At 41.1% G+C, this 20,515-nt stretch overlaps 1 protein-coding gene across 2 annotated transcripts in view; it reads left to right on the top strand.

The window, feature by feature from the left end:
- The window catches only part of cdh13 (cadherin 13, H-cadherin (heart)), a 568,028-nt gene that overhangs the window by 506,507 nt on the left and 41,006 nt on the right, over positions 1 to 20,515 (top strand). Inside the window, exon 15 of one of the 2 annotated variants that reach the window (XM_039017433.1) lies at positions 13,188 to 14,413. The exons of the other annotated variant lie outside the window; for it this stretch is intronic. Within the exon in view, the coding sequence (XP_038873361.1) occupies positions 13,188 to 13,195 (8 nt within the window). The 3' untranslated portion in view covers positions 13,196 to 14,413. Of the gene's footprint in view, positions 1 to 13,187; positions 14,414 to 20,515 lie in introns of those variants that run through there. 2 annotated transcript variants of the gene reach the window in all.

Genomic DNA, 20,515 nt, shown 5'->3' with positions numbered 1-20,515 from the left:
TGAAATCACAAGTCCAAGACACCAAATGAAAGATACACATCTTGTGAATAAAGCCATCATTTCTGATTTTTTAAATGTTTTACAGGGAAGACACAATATGTAAATCTATTAGCTAACCACGTTAGCAAAAGACACCACTTTTCTTACTCCACCATTTTTTTACTCCATCAGTAGCTATCACAAATTCGGCCAAATAAAGATATAAATAGCCACTAACCAAGAAACAACCTCATCAGATGACAGTCTGATAACATATTTATTGTATAGCATATGTTTTGTTAGAAAAATGTGCATATTTCAGGTATAAATCATAGTTTACCATTGCAGCCACCATCCCAACTCTCACCAAAGCGACTAGAATAACTACAGAGACCATCGTGTATTAGCTAATTACTCATCATAAAACATTTCTTAAAAATACACAGCGTGCAGCAGATGAAAGACACAGATCTTGTGAATCAAGACAATATTTCAGATTTTCTAAGTGTTTTACAGCGAAAACACAATATAGCGTTATAGTAGCTACCACAATAGCAAACATCACACCAGCATTGATTCAAGGCAAAAATAGCTATAACGTATAAACCACCAAAATATATAAATTTTTTCACTAACCTTCTCAGAATTCTTCAGATGACAGTCCTGTAACATCATATTACACAATTCATATAGAGTTTGTTCGAAAATGTGCATATTTAGCGGCACAAATCGTGCTTATACAATGAGAATAGTGTCCATAACGTCAAGCAATCTGTCCGGCGCCATCTTGGAAAGGCGCCTATTCTTATCGAAAACTATTCATAAACTTGACTAAAAAAATACAGGTTGGACAGCAATTGAAAGACAAATTAGTTCTTAACGCAATCGCTGAATTACATTTTTAAAATGAACGTTACTGTGCAATACAGGGTGCGATAACGCAAGGCTACACTGCAAGAAATGGCGTCTTATGCATTTGACATTTTTCAACAGAACAATGAATTATCAGCATAAATAGTTCTTACTTTTCGATGAACTCTCATCAGAATCTTGGGATAGGTGTCCTTTGTCCAAAAGAATCGTTGCTAGGTTGGAGAACGTCGTCTTCCACGTTGCAATTAGCAGTAAACATTAGCTTGAGAGAGAGAGATACCCAACTTCCTACAGCGCCAAGAAAATAAATACCCGAAAATCGCAATATACTGACATAAACTGATATAATTCGGTTCAAAATAACAAGATTATGATGTCTTTAAAGCCTATATCGAATAAAAACACAGCCGGAAATGTGTAAGATCTATAACCGATGTTTCCAAAAGAACGTTCCAAGGTCCTCAGTGCGTCAGAGCGAAGGGGAAAAGAACGATACACCTCGTTTCCAATCAATTTATAGACTTTCAGCTCTGCCTAGAGACTCCATTTCAAGGCCCTCTATTCGCTGACACCCAGAGGAAGGCGTATGCAGTGCATCTCAACCAATAGAAGACAGGCAGATTTATAAACAGGTCTGAGAACAGGTTGGAAAATTCTGCATTCTCAACTCCACATAGGGAAATTGCTCTAAGTCCAGTTCTGTTTCACCCACAGACATAATTCAAACGGTTTTAGAAACTAGAGAGTGTTTTCTATCCAATAGTAATAATAATATGCATATTGTACGAGCAAGAATTGAGTACGAGGCAGTTTAATTTGGAAACTAATTTGTACTATGTCGAAATGGCACCCCCCTAGTGGCAAGAAGTTAATCATAAGGCATACACCCCCGCCCCTCTTCTTACCAGAAAGATGTTTGTTTCTGTCGGCGCGATGTGTGAAGAAACCAGCTGGCTGCACCGACTCCGTTAGCGTCTCTCGAGTGAGCCATGTTTCCGTGAAGCAAAGAACGTTACAATCCCTGATGTCTCTCTGGAATTTTACCCTTGCCCGGATTTCATCAACCTTATTGTTAAGAGACTGGACATTGGCGAGTAGTATGCTAGGGAGTGGAGCACGCACCCCTGAGGGGCCCCCCGTCTTGAGGATCAGCGTGGCGAATGTGTTGTTAGCTGCCCTTACCACCTGGGGGCGGCCCGTCCGGAAGTCTAGGATCCAGTTGCAGAGGGAGGTGTTTAACTTCTACTTCCTCCCAATCCCGGGTCCGGGAGCACCCCCACCAGTAAAAAAGCTGACTAGCATAGCCTAGCATAGCGTCACAAGTAAATAGTAGCATCTAAATATCATTAAATCACAAGTCCAAGACACCAGATGAAAGATACACATCTTGTGAATCCAGCCATCATTTCTGATTTTTAAAATGTTTTACAGGGAAGACACAATATGTAAATCTATTAGCTAACCACGATAGCAAAAGACACAACTTTTTTTGTCCACCATTTTTTTCCTGCATAGGTAGCTATCACAATTTCGACCAAATAAAGATATAAATAGCCACTAACCAAGAAACAACTTCCTCAGATGACAGTCTGATAACATATTTATTGTATAGCATATGTTTTGTTAGAAAAATGTGCATATTTCAGGTATAAATCATAGTTTACCATTGCAGCCACCATCACAACTCTCACCAAAGCAACTAGAATAACTACAGAGACCATCGTGTATTATCTAATTACTCATCATAAAACATTTCTTAAAAATACACAGCGTACAGCAAATGAAAGACACAGATCTTGTGAATCCAGCCAATATTTCAGATTTTCTAAGTGTTTTACAGCAAAAACACAATATAGCGTTATATTAGCTTACCACAATAGCAAACATCACAACAGCATTGATTCAAGGCAAAAATAGCGATAACGTATAAACCACCAAAATATTAATTTTTTCACTAACCTTCTCAGAATTCTTCAGATGACAGTCCTATAACATCATATTACACAATGCATATAGAGTTTGTTCGAAAATATGCATATTTAGCGGCACAAATCGTGGTTATACAATGTGATTAGTGGCCAAAACTTCAAGCAATCTGTCCGGCGCCATCTTGGAGAGGCACCTATTCTAATCGAAAACTATTCATAAACTTGACTAAAAAATACAAGTTGGACAGCAAATGAAAGACAAATTAGTTCTTAATGCAATCGCTGTGTTACATTTTTAAAATTAACGTTACTTCAGCATACAGCGTGCGCTAAAGCGAGACCGCACCGAAATTCATGGCGGAATTATTATTTGACATTTGTCAACATAAATACGAATTAACAACATAAAGATTGCTTACTATTTGCCGAGCTTCCATCAGAATCTTGGGCAAGGTGTCCTTTCTCCAGAACAATCGTCTTTTGGTTGAAAGATGTCCTCTTCTCATGTGGAAATAGCAGCTAACGATAGCCACCCACTGGAGAGGTGTCCAACTCGTGAAAGGGCATCACAAAGAAATCCAGGAAAATCGCAATAAACTGATATAAACTGCTATAAGTCGGTTTAAATTAACTACCTTATGATGTCTTTAACACCTATAACGAATAAAAACATGACCGGAGATATAGAACTGCTAAAACGAAAGCGTTTGCAGGACGCCATTGTGATGTCCCCTTGCGCCAGATGCCCCGTTGAAAAGAAGGCTACTTCCATTCCATGATCCTTTATAGTGGCCCAGATTGCGCAATCCACTCCATTCAAATTCTCCCCGCTTACTGACATCTAGAGGAAGGCGTATGCAGTGCATGTAGCCCGATGGCTTACATGGGGACTTATAAACTGACCTCAGAACAGGGACCTCGATTTCTGAAATCTCACTCCCTGACAGGAAATGTGCTGCAGAATGAGTTCTGTTTCACTCAGAGAAATAATTCAAACGGTTTTAGAAACTAGAGAGTGTTTTCTATCCAATATTAATAATAATATGCATATTGTACGAGCAAGAATTGAGTACGAGGCAGTTTAATTTGGGAACGTAAATATTACAAAGTCCCAACAGCACCCCCTATTGAGAAAAGGTTAATCCCAGGGTCCTTAGCTTATTGATGAGCTTTGAGGGCACTATGGTGTTGAACGCTGAGCTGGAGTCAATGAATAGCATTCTCACATAGGTGTTCCTTTTGTCCAGGTGTGAAAGGGCAGTGTGGAGTGCAATAGAGATTGCATCATCTGTGGATCTGTTGGGGCGGTATGCAAATTGGAGTGGGTCCAAGGTTTATGGGATAATGGTGTTGATGTGAGCCATGACCAGCCTTTCAAAGCATTTCATGGCTACAGACGTGAGTGCTACGGGTCGGTAGTCATTTAGGCAGGTTACCTTCGTGTTCTTGGGCACAGGGACTATGGTGGTCTGCTTGAAACATGTTGGTATTACAGACTCAGAAAGGGAGAGTTTGAAAATATCAGTGAAGACACTTGCCAGTTGGTCAGCACATGCTCGGAGAACACATTGCCCAAACCTCCCGAGTGGCGCAGTAGTCTAAGAAACTGCATCTCACTGTGCCACTGCATTACATCCTGCCGTGATTGGGAGTCCCATAGGGCGGCGCACAATTGGCCCAGCGTCGTCCGGGTTTGGCCGGGGTAGGCCGTCGTTGTAAATAAGAATTTGTTCTTAACTGACTTGGCTAGTTAAATAAAGTTTTTTTTTTTTTTTTTTTTTTTAACTAAACAATCTTCTTCAGTGGGCAGCAAGCTCCAAAGTGACTGTCTCTCTGCCCAGCCCAGCACAACAGAAAAATCCATATCCGCATGAACCCTCCTGCTCCTTCCCTACTTTTCGAGGATAAAGAACTCAGCCGGGGTTACTTTTACAGACCCTTAAATAATGTATGCAAGCCTCTGGGACAGAGCCGGTGTTAAGCATACACAAATATTCCACTCTTTAGACCTAAGCAGCTAGGTCCCTGGCTGAATCCTGGAGCTTATGGGTCCAGTCAGTCCCTGTTGATGTGTGAGCCTCTACAGTGCGATGGGAGTGTAGCAGGACTTTCCCACATACCTGTAACTCATGAGGCCTCAAATCCCACCTTGAGTTCTGCTGTTGTACCTCTGTTAACAGAGCCTAATTGGACAGGGTGGATTTCATGTCAAGCAACATACAGATTTAGCGTGTGTGTATTGTTTTGTTTGTTTGTGTGTGGTGGATTGTCTGGATGGTGCTTACTGTTTGCAGGCAAACAAAATAATGGCCATTGTTAGTAAGAGTACTAATACATGTAGGATAGCTAATGTGTTGAGGAATTTCTCTCATTTAGATTGTAAAACCAATTTGCCAGTTTGACAGAGATGACCACAGTGCCCCCTGTCTCACTGTCAGTGAATGGCCTGACTGACTGACAGAGTGTGTTTGTATTACAGTCCCTCCAGTATTTTGTGATTCTGCGATTGCAGAATTTTTTTACAAAATCAACAATTCCCTGAATATTATGGCTTGCAAATTTGGCCAATAACCGCACTATTACTGCATAAAACTGTCAAATCATTGCAATATTACTGCGTATAACTATCCGATCACCGCACTACGAAAAGGGGGTGCGCAATTGTAACCAATCACCTTACTTTTATTGCATAAAATGGTTTAATCAAGCAACACGTCAACAAACTTTCCACCACATTTTTGTGAAAAATCTGACAAAATCATCGCAACTTGCCAAGCAAAATGTAAGAATTGTCGCAACAAAATCAAGCATTTTGGCCCGCAACTATCACAAAAGAATGCTGCAGAATCCTGAAGGGACTGGTACTATCTTTCTCCAGCAGGTTCTGGCAGGTCTGAAATGGAAGTCTAGCATCATGTGATGTTAGGGCTGTAGGAGCTGCTGGATGAACAGCAGCATGTAAATACAGCAAATAGAGTTGTTTTTTTCACATGAGCGCTGTGGGCACCACTGGCCTTTTAAGATAATTTTGTTTTAATGTATTTAGCTTATGAGGGAAACACATGTGAGTGGAGGTGATAAAGTGAAAGGCATGGGTGAACGAGCAGCTGCAGTATTAAACCAGTTGACATTTCCTCTCCTACTCCCATTGGGCTGTCTCAAGGCTCAGTCACCCTCTTGCAATCTCCCCTATGCCCACAGCCCATCACTGCCTGTTCTGCTTTCTAACATATATCTTGGGCTGTGTACTAGTTACAGTATAATGTTGGCCGCTTTGGGACACATTCACAATGATGAGCCTGTTATCAGCTATCAGTTAAAGGCTAAAATGTTGATGAGGCTCTTTAAGGCATATTTGACATTTATTCCCCGTGTGGGTGTGTTGTTGTTACTGTTGTTCTCAGAAGCTCAGGTGAGCACTGTGGGATTTTATAAGCTGTTGGAGATTTGATAAAGGGCTGCTGCCGAATCTCAGAGAAAGAAAAGGCAATTAATCCACAAATAAGGAAATAAACCCAGGCAGATAGCCTGCCTCAGTCAGCCAATGTGCATCCACCCTCCCTGATGAGTACACACACACACACACACACACACACACACACACACACACACACACACACACACACACACACACACACACACACACACACACACACACACACACACACAGTGATGTTTAAATCCCCTTTTCTGCCCAGACAGCCACTTTCCCTGCTCTAATCCACTCGGTAACAGGTTATTTAGGAGGAGGAGAAATGGGATCCGCCTCCTCCTTGGTAATTTTAATTATTCCTCTTTTAATCCCTTTGTTTTGATTTAATAGGTATGACATTACCTGGTTGATAAACCCTCTTCCCCTACAATTAAAAATGCTAAAATCTTTGTTTGCCAATGTCATGTTTAATACTGTCTAGCCTAGTCACGACTGTTTTACTGAATTATGGCACTTGACACTTTGAGATAGTTCATCAAATCAGCGAAGTGGGTGTGTTGTTTCCTACCGTCACCACCTGGGGGCGGCCCGTCAGGAAGTTCAGGACCCAGTTCCACAGGGTGAGGTTCAGACCCAGGGCCCCGAGCTTAATGATGAGCTTGGAGGGTACTATGGCGTTGAAGGTTGAGCTACAGTCAATGAACAGCATTCTTACGTAGGTATTCCTCTTGTCCAAATGGGATAGGGCAGTGTGCAGTGCGATGGCGATTGCATTGTCTGTGGATCTATTAGGGTGGTAAGCAAATTGAAGTGGGTCTAGGGTGTCAGGTAAGGTAGAGGTGATATGATTCTTAACTAGCATCTCAAAGCACTTCATGATGACAGAAGTGAATGGTTCGGGGCAATAGTAATTTAGTTCAGTTACCTTTGCTTTCTTGGGTACAGGAACAAAGGTGGACATCTTGAAGCAAGTGGGTACAGCAGAATGGGATTGGGAGAGATTGAATATGTCCGTAAACACTCCAGCCAGCTGGTCTGCGCATGCTCTGAGGACGCGGCTGGTGGCACTGTGTTATCCTCAAAGCGGGCGAAGGTGTTTAGCTTGTCCGGAAGAAAGACTTCGGTGTCCTCGACGTGGGTGGTTTTCCCTTTGTAATCCGTGATTGTCTCGTGTCTGAGCCGTTGAATTGCGACTCCACTTTGTCTCTGTACTGAAGTTTTGCCTGTTTGATTGCCTTAAGGTGGGAATAACTACACTGTTTGTATTCTACCATATTCCAGTCACCTTGCCATGGTTAAATGCGGTGGTTTGCGCTTTCAGTTTTGTGCAAATGCAGCTATCTATCCACGGTTTCTGGTTTGGGTAGGTTTTAATAGTCACCGTGGGAACAACATCCTCTATACACTTCCTGATGAACTCAGTCACCGTGTCCGTGTATACGTCAATGTTATTGTGAGAGGCTACCAGGGACATATCCCAGTCCACATGATCAAAACTATCCTGAAGCATGGATTCCGATTGGTCAGACCAGCGTTGAATAGACCTTAGCACGGTACTTCCTGTTTGAGTTTCTGCCTATAGGAAAGGAGGATCAAAATGTTGTGATATGATTTGCCGAAGGGAGAGCGGGGAGGGCCTTGTAGGCATCTCAAAAAGGGGCAGTAGCAGTGGTCTAGTGTTTTTCCAGAGCGAGTACTACAGTCAATGTGTTGATAGAACTTTGGAAGTGTTTTCCTCAAATTTGCTTTGTTAAAATCCCCAGCTGCAATAAATGTTGCCTCAGGATATGTGGTTTCCAGTTTGCATAAAGTCCAATGTAGTTCCTTGAGTGTGGTCGTGGTATTTGCTTGAGGGGTAATATACGGCTGTGACTATAACCGAAGATAATTATCTTGGGAGGTAATACGGTTGGCATTTGATTGTGAGGTATTCTATGTTGGGTGAAGAAAAGGATTTGAGTTTCTGTGTGTTATCACAATCACACCATGAGTCATTAATTATGAAACATACACCCCCGCCTTTCTTCTTCCCGGAGAGTTCTTTATTCCTGTCTGCGCGATGTACTTAGAACCCAGCTGGCTGTATGGATGGGGACAGTATATCCCGAGAGATCCATGATTCTGTGAAACAGAGTACGTTACAGTCCCTAATGTCTCTCTAGAAGGAGATCCTCCCCCTGAGCTCGTCTACTTTATTGTCCAGAGACTGAACATTAGCGAGTAATATACTCGGAAGCAGTGGAAGGTGTGCACGCCTCCTGAGTCGGACTAGAAGTCCTCTCCGAATACCTTTTCTCCGCCGGCAGCATCTTGGATTAGCCTCTTGGACAAGTTCAATTGCCCTGGGGGTTACGAACAAAGTATCATGGTCATAATGCTGGTGAGTTACCGCCGCTCTGATATCCAAAAGTTATTTCCAGCTGTATGTAATAACACAAAAAAAGTAATGGGCTAATAATGTAAGAAATAACACACAAAAAAACGAAATACTGCAAAGTTGCTTAGGAGCTGGAAGCAGAGCTGCCATGTCTGTTGGTGCCATGTCGGTTTGGCAAAGAATAATTTGAACAGCACATATCTTTTTTTCATACTATAAAACGCAAATGTTTCTAGTTGTTCTAGTTGTCAGAACTACTCTCTTTAAAGTCATAATGGGAAGCAGAGAGTGACAGTGAGGGTTGTTGCTATATGATTAGACTTTCAAAGGGCAAACTTTACACTCCTCCTTCTCTTTACAAATGGAGCAGATATTGGATATGGCTCACTGTATGCTGTGAGACGTGTCTCCTGACATATTGACATTGAGAATGAGATGAAGATGGAGGAGAGAAGGAAGGGTAGATCCACAGGCAGGCAGGGAGGATGGTAATTATTCTGGACTGGATTTTACGAGGGCAGCGTGTGAGTTATTATGTTTGCCCCAACTCCAGCTGACTTCTGCCAGTAGCACTTTCACCCAATTAAGGTGATGTTGATTAGATCAAACAGCCCTCTGTCTCCCTCTATCCCTCTCTCTCTGCCTCCTATCCTTCTTTCAGTCTCTTTCTCTCTCTCTCTCCCTCGTTCTTTCTCTCTCCATCATTCCCTCCACATCTCAGCCTCTCCAGGTACAGCAGGTGTGCTGGTCACATTTTCCTTCCCATTTTCACTCAGGTTGGTGGGGGTAAGGGTCTCTCTTATCTGCTCCGTGCCTGACTTTTTTGCCTCCATGTGAGAGCTGAGGTGAATTGATTTAGCTGTTTATTTTCATTTTTCAGGCCGTGAGTTTTTAGCCAGAGGGGAAAGAATTGGTATGTTTCAAGGCCCGCACGCGTGGATAAAGGTTCCCAGAGTCTCATTACATTCGCAAAACACATCTCTGAAGCATGAGTGTCTTCGCTGTGCTCCAGAGTGTTATTCAACTTATAGTTCCTTTGCAGAATCACTTAGAGCAACACAGTAGAAAAGAGGCTCAGTGAAAAACAACTGTGAAAATAAAAAATCTATAGTTCCTCCCATTAGATATATCCCCCATCAAATTAGGCCCGCTTCGATCGTTTCGAAATTTTGGGATGTCTAAGGGCCAATTCATTTCAGAATGTCTCACAAAATTACAGTTCACATTTCTCAAAACCACTCTCTAAACTTATTTTGAGGACACAGTGGAGAAAGAGGAGCAAAGACAGATGGAAGAAGAGAAAGACATATTTCACTTCAAATAAAACAGAAAAGTTTTAATCCCCCCCCACACACACACACAAAGGGAAAAGGGAGCTGAATACAAATCAATGAAACTCCTGAACATGTAATAAAATGGCTACCCAAACTATTTGCATTGCCCCCCCCTCTTTTACACCACTGCTACTGTCTGTTGTTATCATCTATGTATGGTTGCTTTGATAACTCGACTGGCCGGTGCCCCCTCGCATTGACTCTGTGCCGGTACCCCCCTGTATATGGTCTCGCTGTTGTTATTTTACTGCTGCTCTTTAATTACTTGCTACTTTTATTTCTAATTCATATTTTTTTAATATATATTTTTAACTGCATTGTTGTTTAGGGGCTCGTAAGTAAGCATTTCACTGTTGTATTCAACCATGTGACAAATACAATTTGATTTGATTTGAATCTAACTGTGTATACCCAATTTATCAAGGAGAGTGGTGGAATCATTTTCATTTACATATCTCTTTTACAGTATTTTGTACTGCATGCATTTTACTTGTCGATCAGCAGTGAAGGAAAATCTTTTGACATTTAGTTTGCTAAAGAAAGCTGGACCCTTGAGCACATCATGAACTTACAACTCTCCATGTATAGATGGGCAATCTCATCTCTTTCTGTATATCAGATATAAAATGCCTTATCTATGGGCTAAAGAAATGGCCGCTACAATGCCTCCCCATTCACATAGCAGAATCTGTGTAGCATACAGACCTTGAGCAACAGCACAGCTGCTCTGCAGCAGAGAGAGTGCCTGTCTCCACTAGCAACAGGAACGACACACTCGTACACGAGCTCAGGCAGGATCAGTCCCATGGTCCTGAGGGGCTGTCCTTACTGTCCAGACACGGCTGAAAAACAACCATACTCATACAGCGGCTACATATCATAATGGAGAGAGAAAGACAGAGACAGAGTTCTGAGTAGAGCCCACAGTGACAGAACAGCGGAATGAGAGATGGCAGAGGGAGACAGACAGCTGGATCGATAACAACTCACATTTCATAACGCTGTGTGTGGAACACATGTCTGTGTGAAGAAAGGTTTAGCTAGCAGCACAAACTGTACCCAAAGTCTGTGCATCAATCTGATTTATTTCACTATAAGATATATACATGTATTACCCTACTTTTATGTAACTTCTTATAAATTACATATAAAGGCACCAGGCTGCAATTCATGTGTGTTTTTCCTGCTAGTCTTGGGACTTATTGTCACGCCCTGGCCATAGAGAGGCTTTTATTCTCTATTTTGGTTAGGCCAGGGTGTGACTACGTTGGGCATTCCAGTTTCTTTATTTCTATGTTTTCTGTTTCTATGTTTTGGCCGGGTATGGCTCTCAATCAGGGACAGCTGTCTATCGTTGTCTCTGATTGTCAATCATACTTAGGCAGCCTCTTTTTCCACCTTAGTTGTGGGTAGTTGTCTGTGTTAGTGGCCTGTATAGCCCTAGTCAGCTTCACGTTCGTTTCTGTTGTTTCTTGTTTTATTAAATAGCTTTTTCCATCATCAATCTACACACAATACCCCATAATAACAAAGCAAAAACAGTTTTTTGAAATTTGTGCAAATTAAAAACTGCAATATCACATTTACATAAGTATTCAGACCCTTTGTTGAGGCAGCCATTGCAGCCACGAGTATTCTTCGGTATGACGCTACATTCTTCTCTGAAGATCCTCTCAAGCTCTGTCAGGTTGGATGGGGAGCGTTGCTGCACAGGTATTTTCAGGTCTCTCCAGAGATGTTCGATCGGGTTCAAGTCCAGGCTCTGGCTGGGCCATTCAAGGACATTCAGAGCCTTGTCCCGAAGCCACTTCTCAGTTGTCTTGGCTGTGTGGTTAGGGTCGTTGTCTTTTGGATGGTGAACCTTCATCCCAGTCTGAGGTCCTGAGCACTCTGGAACAGATTTTCATCAAGGATCTCTCTGTACTTTGCTCTGTTAATCTTTCCCTCATTCCTGACTAGTCTCTCAGTCCCTGCCGCTGAAAAGCAACCCCACAGCATGATGCTGCCACCAGCATGCTTCACGCTAGGGATGGTGCCAGGTTTCCTTCGGGCCAAAAAGTTCCATCTTGGTTTCATCAGACCAGAGGATCTTGTTTCTCATGTTCTGAGAGTCCTTTAGGTGCCTTTTGAAAAACTCCAAGTGGGCTGTCATGTGCCTTTTACTCGGGAGTGGCTCTGTCTGGCCACTAACATAAAGGCCTGATTGGTGGAGTGCTGCAGAGATGGTTGTCCTTCTGGAAGGTTCTCCCATCTCCACAGAGGAACTCTTGAGCTCTGTCAGAGTGACCATTGGGTTCTTGGTCACCTCCCTGACAAAGGCCCTTCTCCCCCGATTGCTCAGTTTGGCTGGGCGGCGAGCTCTAGGAAGAGTCTTGGTGGTTCCAAACTTCCATTAAAGAATGATGGAGGCCACTGTGTTCTTGGGGACCTTCAATTCTGCAAAAAAATGAAATGTTGGCACACTTGCCCAGATCTGTGCCTCGACACAGTCCTGTCTCAGAGTTCTACGGACAATTCCTTCGACCTCATGGCTTGGTTTTTGGTCTGACATGCACTGTCAACAGTGGGACCTTATATAGACAGGTGTGTGCGTTTCCAAATCATGTCCAATCAATTGAATTTACCACAGGTGGACTCCAATCAAGTTTAGAAACATCTCAAGGATGATCAATGGAAACAGGATGCGCCTGAGCTCAATTTCGAGTCTCATAGGAAAGGGTCTGAATACTTATGTAAATAAGGTATTTCTGTTTTTTCTTTTTTACACATTTGCAAAAATGTCAAAAACATTTTTAACTTTGTCATTATGGGATAGTGTGTATAGATTGCTAAGGATATTTTTTTATGCATTTTAGAATATGGCTGTAATGTAACAAAATGTGGAAAAAGTCAAGGGGTCTGAATAGTTTCCGAATGCACTGTAACCACTATAGAAAATAAATACATGTTCCATTCAGCAGGGTGTGACAGAGAAGCACATGTCATTGTCAAGTTCTCAAATGTGTCCATGGCCATTTTACACAGACCAATTGAGTCTCTTTATTCTGTCTAAATCTGTACCAAGGGTGTATATTTCTATCTTCTCTGTCCTCTCCATCCTGAATGTTTAATGTAGGATACCTATCACCTGTCTTGTGTAATTGATTGCAACTGATCTGTGTTGACGATGCCCTTGACTATCTGTTTATCTTTCTTTTCCTCTCCCTGTCATTCTCTCTTCTGCTTTTTCACTTTCTATCCACTATTCTCTCTTTTCTTACCAGGCCTGTAAATTGTGATGAAACCTACTGTAGTCTACTTGCAACACTGAAGAGAAACAACATATCTCACCTACGCCATCAAGCCTAAGGAGAGAAGACCTCTCACCATAACTAAAACAACTAGCAAACAATTACACAAAAACACAATTCAGACTGGCCCTCTGTGGTATTAAGCTTCTTGGGTTTCCCTACATTATCTTACCCCCCCCCCCCCCCCCCCCCCCCCTTGTTCCACACCAGCTTTTAGTTACCTCCCTTCACCTCTACCCCACCCCTCTCTCCGTCCACTACCGCCCCTAGCTCTGTTCCACCTCCCCTGAACAGTTGTCCTTGCCACTGGTCTTCTCCCTCGCCCATCCTTTCCCACCCCTCGCCCGCCCGTCTCCTCCGTCCATCTCTGTGGGTTCTGTTGTCACGGACACCACCGCCTGAATGGACTCTTTTGCTGGGCAAGGAAACACTGCATAGTCTGAGCTACTGGATGGGGAACAGCATTGACTTTTTGATGTATTACTTTATTTTCTCGTCACAGACGAGTGTATTTGATCTTGTTTCCTACTGTAATGAGAGAAAAAAAACTGTTTTTGTCTGCAGTGGTTGTGGTTAGGGCAAGGTGGTAGCCATAAGCCTTCTCAAGTCAGAAGTTTCTGGAGTCTTTTTTGATTCGTTCTGTTTCTATTGCATTAGTTGTCATGGAGTGGAAAACAATATATCTTTATAGTAACGGTGTGAAACTTACAAAAAAGTACACTATATATATTTTATTTTTTACCATTGTACAAATATATTAATTAACTTATGTATTTGGACTGCCGGCTCTCAATTACCCCCACAGAAAAAAAGAGAAACATTTTTGTGGACTTTAGGCACTATTTCTAATGCTATCGATGTGTTTTACTATTTTTAATGTACATCTCCAGTTTTTTGAGAATCTGTGATTAATTTTAATCTGGAGTCTTGAATTGCTTTGCTGATTAGGAATCTGTCTGCCTTGTGTTACATGGTTTTGTTTCTCTGACACTAGTACCGCCTCCCCCTGAGTCACACAAAGAGGTCAAGGAAGGCTAGTGAATTGGTGGTTCGTTTTTTTGCACTCGTAAAAAAAATGGTGTGTGTGGGTTTGTGTGGAAGACCCCATGAGTCACGATAAAGCAAGAAAAATGTGACATTTTGAGTGAGTTATGTCTGTCTTTTGCACTAATTTAATAAAGCCGTTACTGTAATTCCCATCACATTAAGTTTTATTGCTTGTAAGAGCCCCTACAGGGCTTGTAAGTGTGTTTACCAACTGGTTGTGACAGCAAAACGGAGACCCAAGGCTTCTCACAGACATCCTCCTATTACTTATTCATACTCCTTCACACATGGACACCTACATGACAGAGCTCATTTACATAGAGACCACATGTATAGTAGTTGATGAAAGCAGGCATCCCACAGATGATGTGTAGGTAGGTGTGTGTGGGGGGGGGGGGGGGGGGGGGGGGAGGGATACCCTGTGATTGCCTGAGACAACTCATTGGTTGTGTCTGGCTGGTAGCCTAGTGGTTAGAGCATTGGGCCAGTTCGATTCCCCGAGCCGAGAAGGTGAAAAATGTGTCAATGTGTCCTTGAGCAAGGCACTTAACCCTAATTGCACTTAACCCTAATTACACTCTCAGAGTGTGTCTCAGGGAGAGTTGAGATATGCAAAAAACATAATGTCCAATTCACACATCAAATAGGACAAATATACTGTATTCAACCACCAAATGATTATTATTTACAATTATTATTATTTGTTTAGCCTTATCTATGAACACATTCTAAAACACATCCTTCTATTCAAGCCGTATCGCAGAAGTTCCCATTTTAGACTGCATTCACGCGAAACGCTGCACATCTCGGCTCAATTGGAAAGTACCTTTACATTTCTATTACGCAATATGTAACGCTTCAGCGATCCAGATTGAACAGAGCACTTCAATTTATTTCTTACACATCCTCTGACAATGTTCTGTGTGATTGCTATTGATTGCTCTCGTCTTGTCTAGACTGCACAGTCATTTTTTGGGACTTCTTTTTTTATGTTGATTATAGAAAACCCCTTGTTCTATCTCTCATTAATGCATTTGACAGCATTAAAGCCTTTTGTCAGCCACCCTGAGTGACAGGCTGCTGCTCATTAGGTCTGGGACAGAATACAGACTCCTCAGTCCTCATAGACATTTACATTTACATTTAAGTCATTTAGCAGACGCTCTTATCCAGAGCGACTTACAAATTGGTGCATTCACCTTATGATATCCAGTGGAACAACCACTTTACAATAGTGCATCTAAATCTTTTAAGGGGGGGGGGGGGGTTAGAAGGATTACTTTAGACACACATAGACACACATACACAGACTTTACTAATGGGTCGTTCCACTAATTTACAGACGTAAATGAATCACTAATCACATTAAATAAATAATCATCTTCAGAAAAAGCTTTGTCAAAGCAACCAAATAACTAGGGGAAAACGTGGATACGTTTTGGGGTTAAGTGGGTTAAAATCTGCACAGAGGGACAATTGAAAATGCTTAATTTTTGTGTACTTTACATTTATTTCATTCTCCATGTGTTCGATATTAAAGGGCACTTCATTTAATTTAATAGGCTTTTAAAATGCAATATTGGTGCACAATTTCCACTTAAATATCAAAGGGACACAAAGACACTCATTTCGTGGAACGACCCTAATACACTCCCGTCACTAAATGAACACTGAGGGGATTGGTCATGGTGGTGGAGAGCAGTAGTACGGTAAGTTCACCTGAGGTCAACGTCATGTTACCACATTCAGAGCTCTCTGGTGCTAATACCTAACTCAGGTTAGATTCTGCTGTCTTTCCCACTCTTACAGTTGATTTCCATGAGTTTGTTATTCTGCACTTTGACATTTCCTATTCTGCCAGTGCTGCTTACTGTAGAACATGGAAGGGAATGCTAAAGAAGTCTTTCTCACACAGGATACAGAGCCCACTGGGCACAAAGTGGTTGAATCAATGTTGTTTCAATTTAATTTGTCAATTTATTGTGATGTGGAATCTACAGGTAAAATACATTGGATTAGCAAAAAGTCATCAACGTAAACAGTTTTTTTGAGGGTGAAATTTCAACCACAGAATTATGCCATCATGTTACCCAATTTTTCTATATATGTTGAATTTGTACTTTTGAAACATCGTCAGATCTTCAACGTTATATCCGCTTTAAGAATAAAATTGTCCAGGCAGCACCTCCTACAGGACAGTTGATCTATTGTCCAGGCAGCACCATTATTAGTATAATGCTAGCTGGATAATGCAACAAATAGGTAACCTGGCCTATCTTTAGGCCTAAACACTAAATGACAGAACTCATGTTAATTATGATAGCAGGGATATTGGAGAAAGGTTTATATACCGTGTCTGATTATGGGTAGCTAGTAACCTAACGTAGCAGGCGTAAAAGAAGCGCCTGAAACTAGATCCCTTACATACCGGTCTTGACTAGAAGGAGGTTTTCTTCTGCACTGTTCAACCAATCCAGTGAATGTGGAGGAGTTAAGATTGAGGGTTGCCTTGTTAACGTCCAAAAGTGGAAGTCGCACCCATTTCCCCTGAAAACCGGAACATCCGGTTGTTGGGGGCTTGGCAGAGGCTAGCTAGCTAATAACATTAGGCTAATTGTAGAGCCTTTGCTACCACAGATTCCCACAAAGTCTCAGACTCCAGGACGGACAAATGCTTATAAGAAAGAAACAAATGAAGACACAAATGTTATCGATTTCAATTGTTACTTGTAATGTAAAAAGAGGAGAAAAAGACAATCATGTTATTCACCATATTTATAGGATGCAGTTTTGAGTCACCACTAAAATAGTTATTTTGTGTTATTGAGAATCCCTATATGTTTGTTTAATCTAATTAATCTAATTATGAATCTAAAAATAAAAATCCTTATTATTCTGTAAGAAATATAAGGTATTTTTATATGTTGCAATAAAGTTGACGAAAGTAGAAGCTTATCCTTTGCAGGTATTTTCACTTAGTAATGAGTCGTAAGTATAGTGGCTATAGAAATCTACACCCCTTTGAATTTTTTTCACATGTTGTTGCGTTACAAAATGGGATTAAATTGGATTTAATTTTCATTTTTGTCAAGATCAACACAAGATACTAATGTCAAAGTGAAAAAATAAATAAAACACTACTATGCAGTACCTTGATTAGACAAGTATTCACCCTCTAAGTAAATACATGTTAGAAACACCTTTGGCAGTGATTACAGCTGTGACTTTTCTTGGATAAGTCTCTTTGTATTGTGCAATATTAGCCTATTATTGTTATCAACATTTTTCAAGCTCTGTCAAGGTGTTGGGGATCATGGCTAGACAGCCATTTCCAAGGATTTCAATAGATTTCCAAACAGATTTAAGTCAAAACTGTAACGTGGCCACTCAGGAACATGCACTGTGTTCTTGGTAAGCAACTCCAGTGTAGATTTGTCTTTGTGTTGTCGGTTATTGTCCTGTTGAAAGGTGAATTCCTCTCCCAGAGTCTGGGGTAAAGCAGACTGAAGCAGGTTTTCCTCTAGGACTTTGCTTGTGCTTAGCTCCATCCTGTTTATTTTTATCCTGAAAAACTCTGCAGTCTTTGACGATGTCAAATATACCCATACCATGATGCAGCCACCACCATGCTTGAAAATAAGGAGGCAGTACTCAGTGATGTGTTCTGTTTGCCCCAAACATAAGACTTTGCATTTAAGCCAAAAATTGTATTCCTTTGCTGTGTTTTTTAAAAGTATTAATTTATTGCCTTCTTGCAAACATATGTGACCTACCGGCTCGATTCGGTCTTATGTAGCAAAATTTGAAATTGTATTACATTACATTGGATAAAAGTAGAGAGTCAGAGCTAGAAAATGGTATATCATACACTACAGTTGAGGAACAATGGGAAAGTAATTCTGCTTTGAAAGTTGATAAACTTGTAACCTCACTTTTGATAAAATTGCCCTTGAATGTTTTGGTACCTACTGGAGAGCTCTTCTTTGTCTACACCCATTCAGCATCGTTCACACCATTTTAAGCTTTAGCCCCACCCATCTCTTCACATGTGAGGCTATGTACAAAACAACCAAAGATTTCAAGACTAAAGGCTGGTTTATACTACGGGTGTGTTCATAAATTTAATCTGGCGTGCCAAAGTGTGCTCTGGGTGTTCGTAAACTCAGAGTGTTGTCAGATTGTCCGTTCGTAATCTCAGAGCGTAGCTAGCCAGAGCGAATTTACCAGCTACGTCTATCGATAGTTGTTGCAGTGACATCGTAAACATTCTATTGAAATAGTTACTTGCATAGTGGAGTCTTTGGTTTAGACATGTATCTAGCTAAACAATTAACCATAATCCCAACTCATAACGTTACTATCCTGCATGAATCTGCAGGTAGCTAACCAACCAGGTTCAATGTTAGCTAGCTAACATTAGGCTACAACTAGCAATGCAAATGGCTCTGAGATATTAATAATATTACTACACAGATCATACACGTAACATTAGCTAATAGCCAGGCAGCTAACGTTAGCTAGCTATCTAACATTTCACTTTAACTTGAAATGAAAATGACTTTCTGACAAAATTAGAAACGTGTAATATCTGAAAATATATCTAGCAAGACTCTCTTACCCATATAGATGGATGGATGCTTCTCTCTCTCTGTCATGGATGTCATGGTTGCCCTTCTGTATGTTATCTTTTCAACTCCGTCTGCATATTTGCAATCAAACGCCAGAATTTTCTCAATTTCCTTAGCTAAATCCACTGATTTCAAAACTCGGTCCTCCAGAAAGTGGAGGGCAACACTTTTGCAGTTCTACTACGTGATATCTTTTTTTTTTAAAGCCGCATTAGAAAGGATGACCTACACACACTGACCAGCTCATATTATAGACAGAAGCATGGCAGACCAATCCTAACTCATCTCTCGGCATGTCCAGCCCATTCATTATCTCAGCCCATCATGGCTAGCAGGAAGGTTGCTGGCTTTTAATATGGCTATGGCTAAACCAACTAGGCTCGTAATTTAACAATTTTATTTGTATTTAAAGTTCACGAATGTTCCAGAGGGCATTTCTACAAAAAACGTTTAAGTTTACGTTCAAATGTCGCTCCTGTGAAGTAGTGACGTGTGGCATACGCCTAGTTTCCTGAAACGAGTCACATACTTTATGTATATTTTGGAATATTTTTTTCTAAATATTTGTATTCTTCTTTTCACTCTGTCATTTAGGTCATTATTCTGGAGTCACTACAATGTTATTGATCCATCCTCAGTTTTCTCCCATCACAGCTAATTTAAGTCAAAACTGTAACTAGGCCACTCATGAACATTCAATGCCGTCTTGGTAAGAAACAGTGTATATTTGGCCTTGTGTTCTATGTTATTGTCCTGCGGAAAGGTGAATTTGTCTCCCAGTGTCTGTTGGAAAGCAGACTGAACCAGGTTTTCCTCTAGGATTTTGCCTGTGCTTAGCTCTATTCTGTTTCTTTTTATCCTAAAAAACTTCCTAGTCCTTGCCGATGACAAGCATACTCATAACATGATGCAGCCACCACCATGGTTGAAAATATGATGAATGGTACGCAGCGATGTGTTGCATTGGATTTGCCCCAAAAACTCTTTGTATTCAGGACATTAAGTTAATTTATTATCCTTTTTTGTTGTTGCAGGTTTACTTTAGTGCCTTATTGCAAACAGGATGCATGTTTTGGAATAATTTTATTCTTTACAAGCTTCCTTCGTTTCACTCTGTCATTTAGGTAAGTATTGTGGACTAACAGCCATTAAATTCTGTAACTGTTTTAAAATCACCATTGACCTCATGGTGAAATCCCTGAGTGGTTTCCTTCCTCTCAGGCAACTGAGCTCGGAAGAATGCCTGTATTTTTGTAGTGACTGGGTGTATTGATACACCATCCAAAGGGTAATTAATAACGTCACCATGCTCAAAGGGACATTCAAGTGTCAGATTTTTTTTTTACCCATCTACGAATAGCTGCCCTTCTTTGCGAGGCATTGAAAATCCTCCCTGGTCTTTGTGGTTGAATCTGTGTTTGAAATTCACTGCTCTATTGAGGGACCTTACAGATAATTTTATGTGTGGGGTACAGGGATGAGGTAGTCATTCAAAAATCATGTTAAACACTATTATTGCACAAAGAGTGAGTGCAACTTATTATGTGAGTTGTTAAGAACATTTTTACTCCTGAATTTACTTAGGCTTGCCTTAACAAAGATGCTGAATAGTTATTGACTCAAGAT

The sequence above is a fragment of the Salvelinus namaycush genome, chromosome 21 (assembly GCF_016432855.1).
Source record: "Salvelinus namaycush isolate Seneca chromosome 21, SaNama_1.0, whole genome shotgun sequence".
Classification (NCBI taxonomy): Eukaryota; Metazoa; Chordata; class Actinopteri; order Salmoniformes; family Salmonidae; genus Salvelinus; species Salvelinus namaycush.
This window is presented reverse-complemented; position numbering and strand designations above follow the sequence as displayed.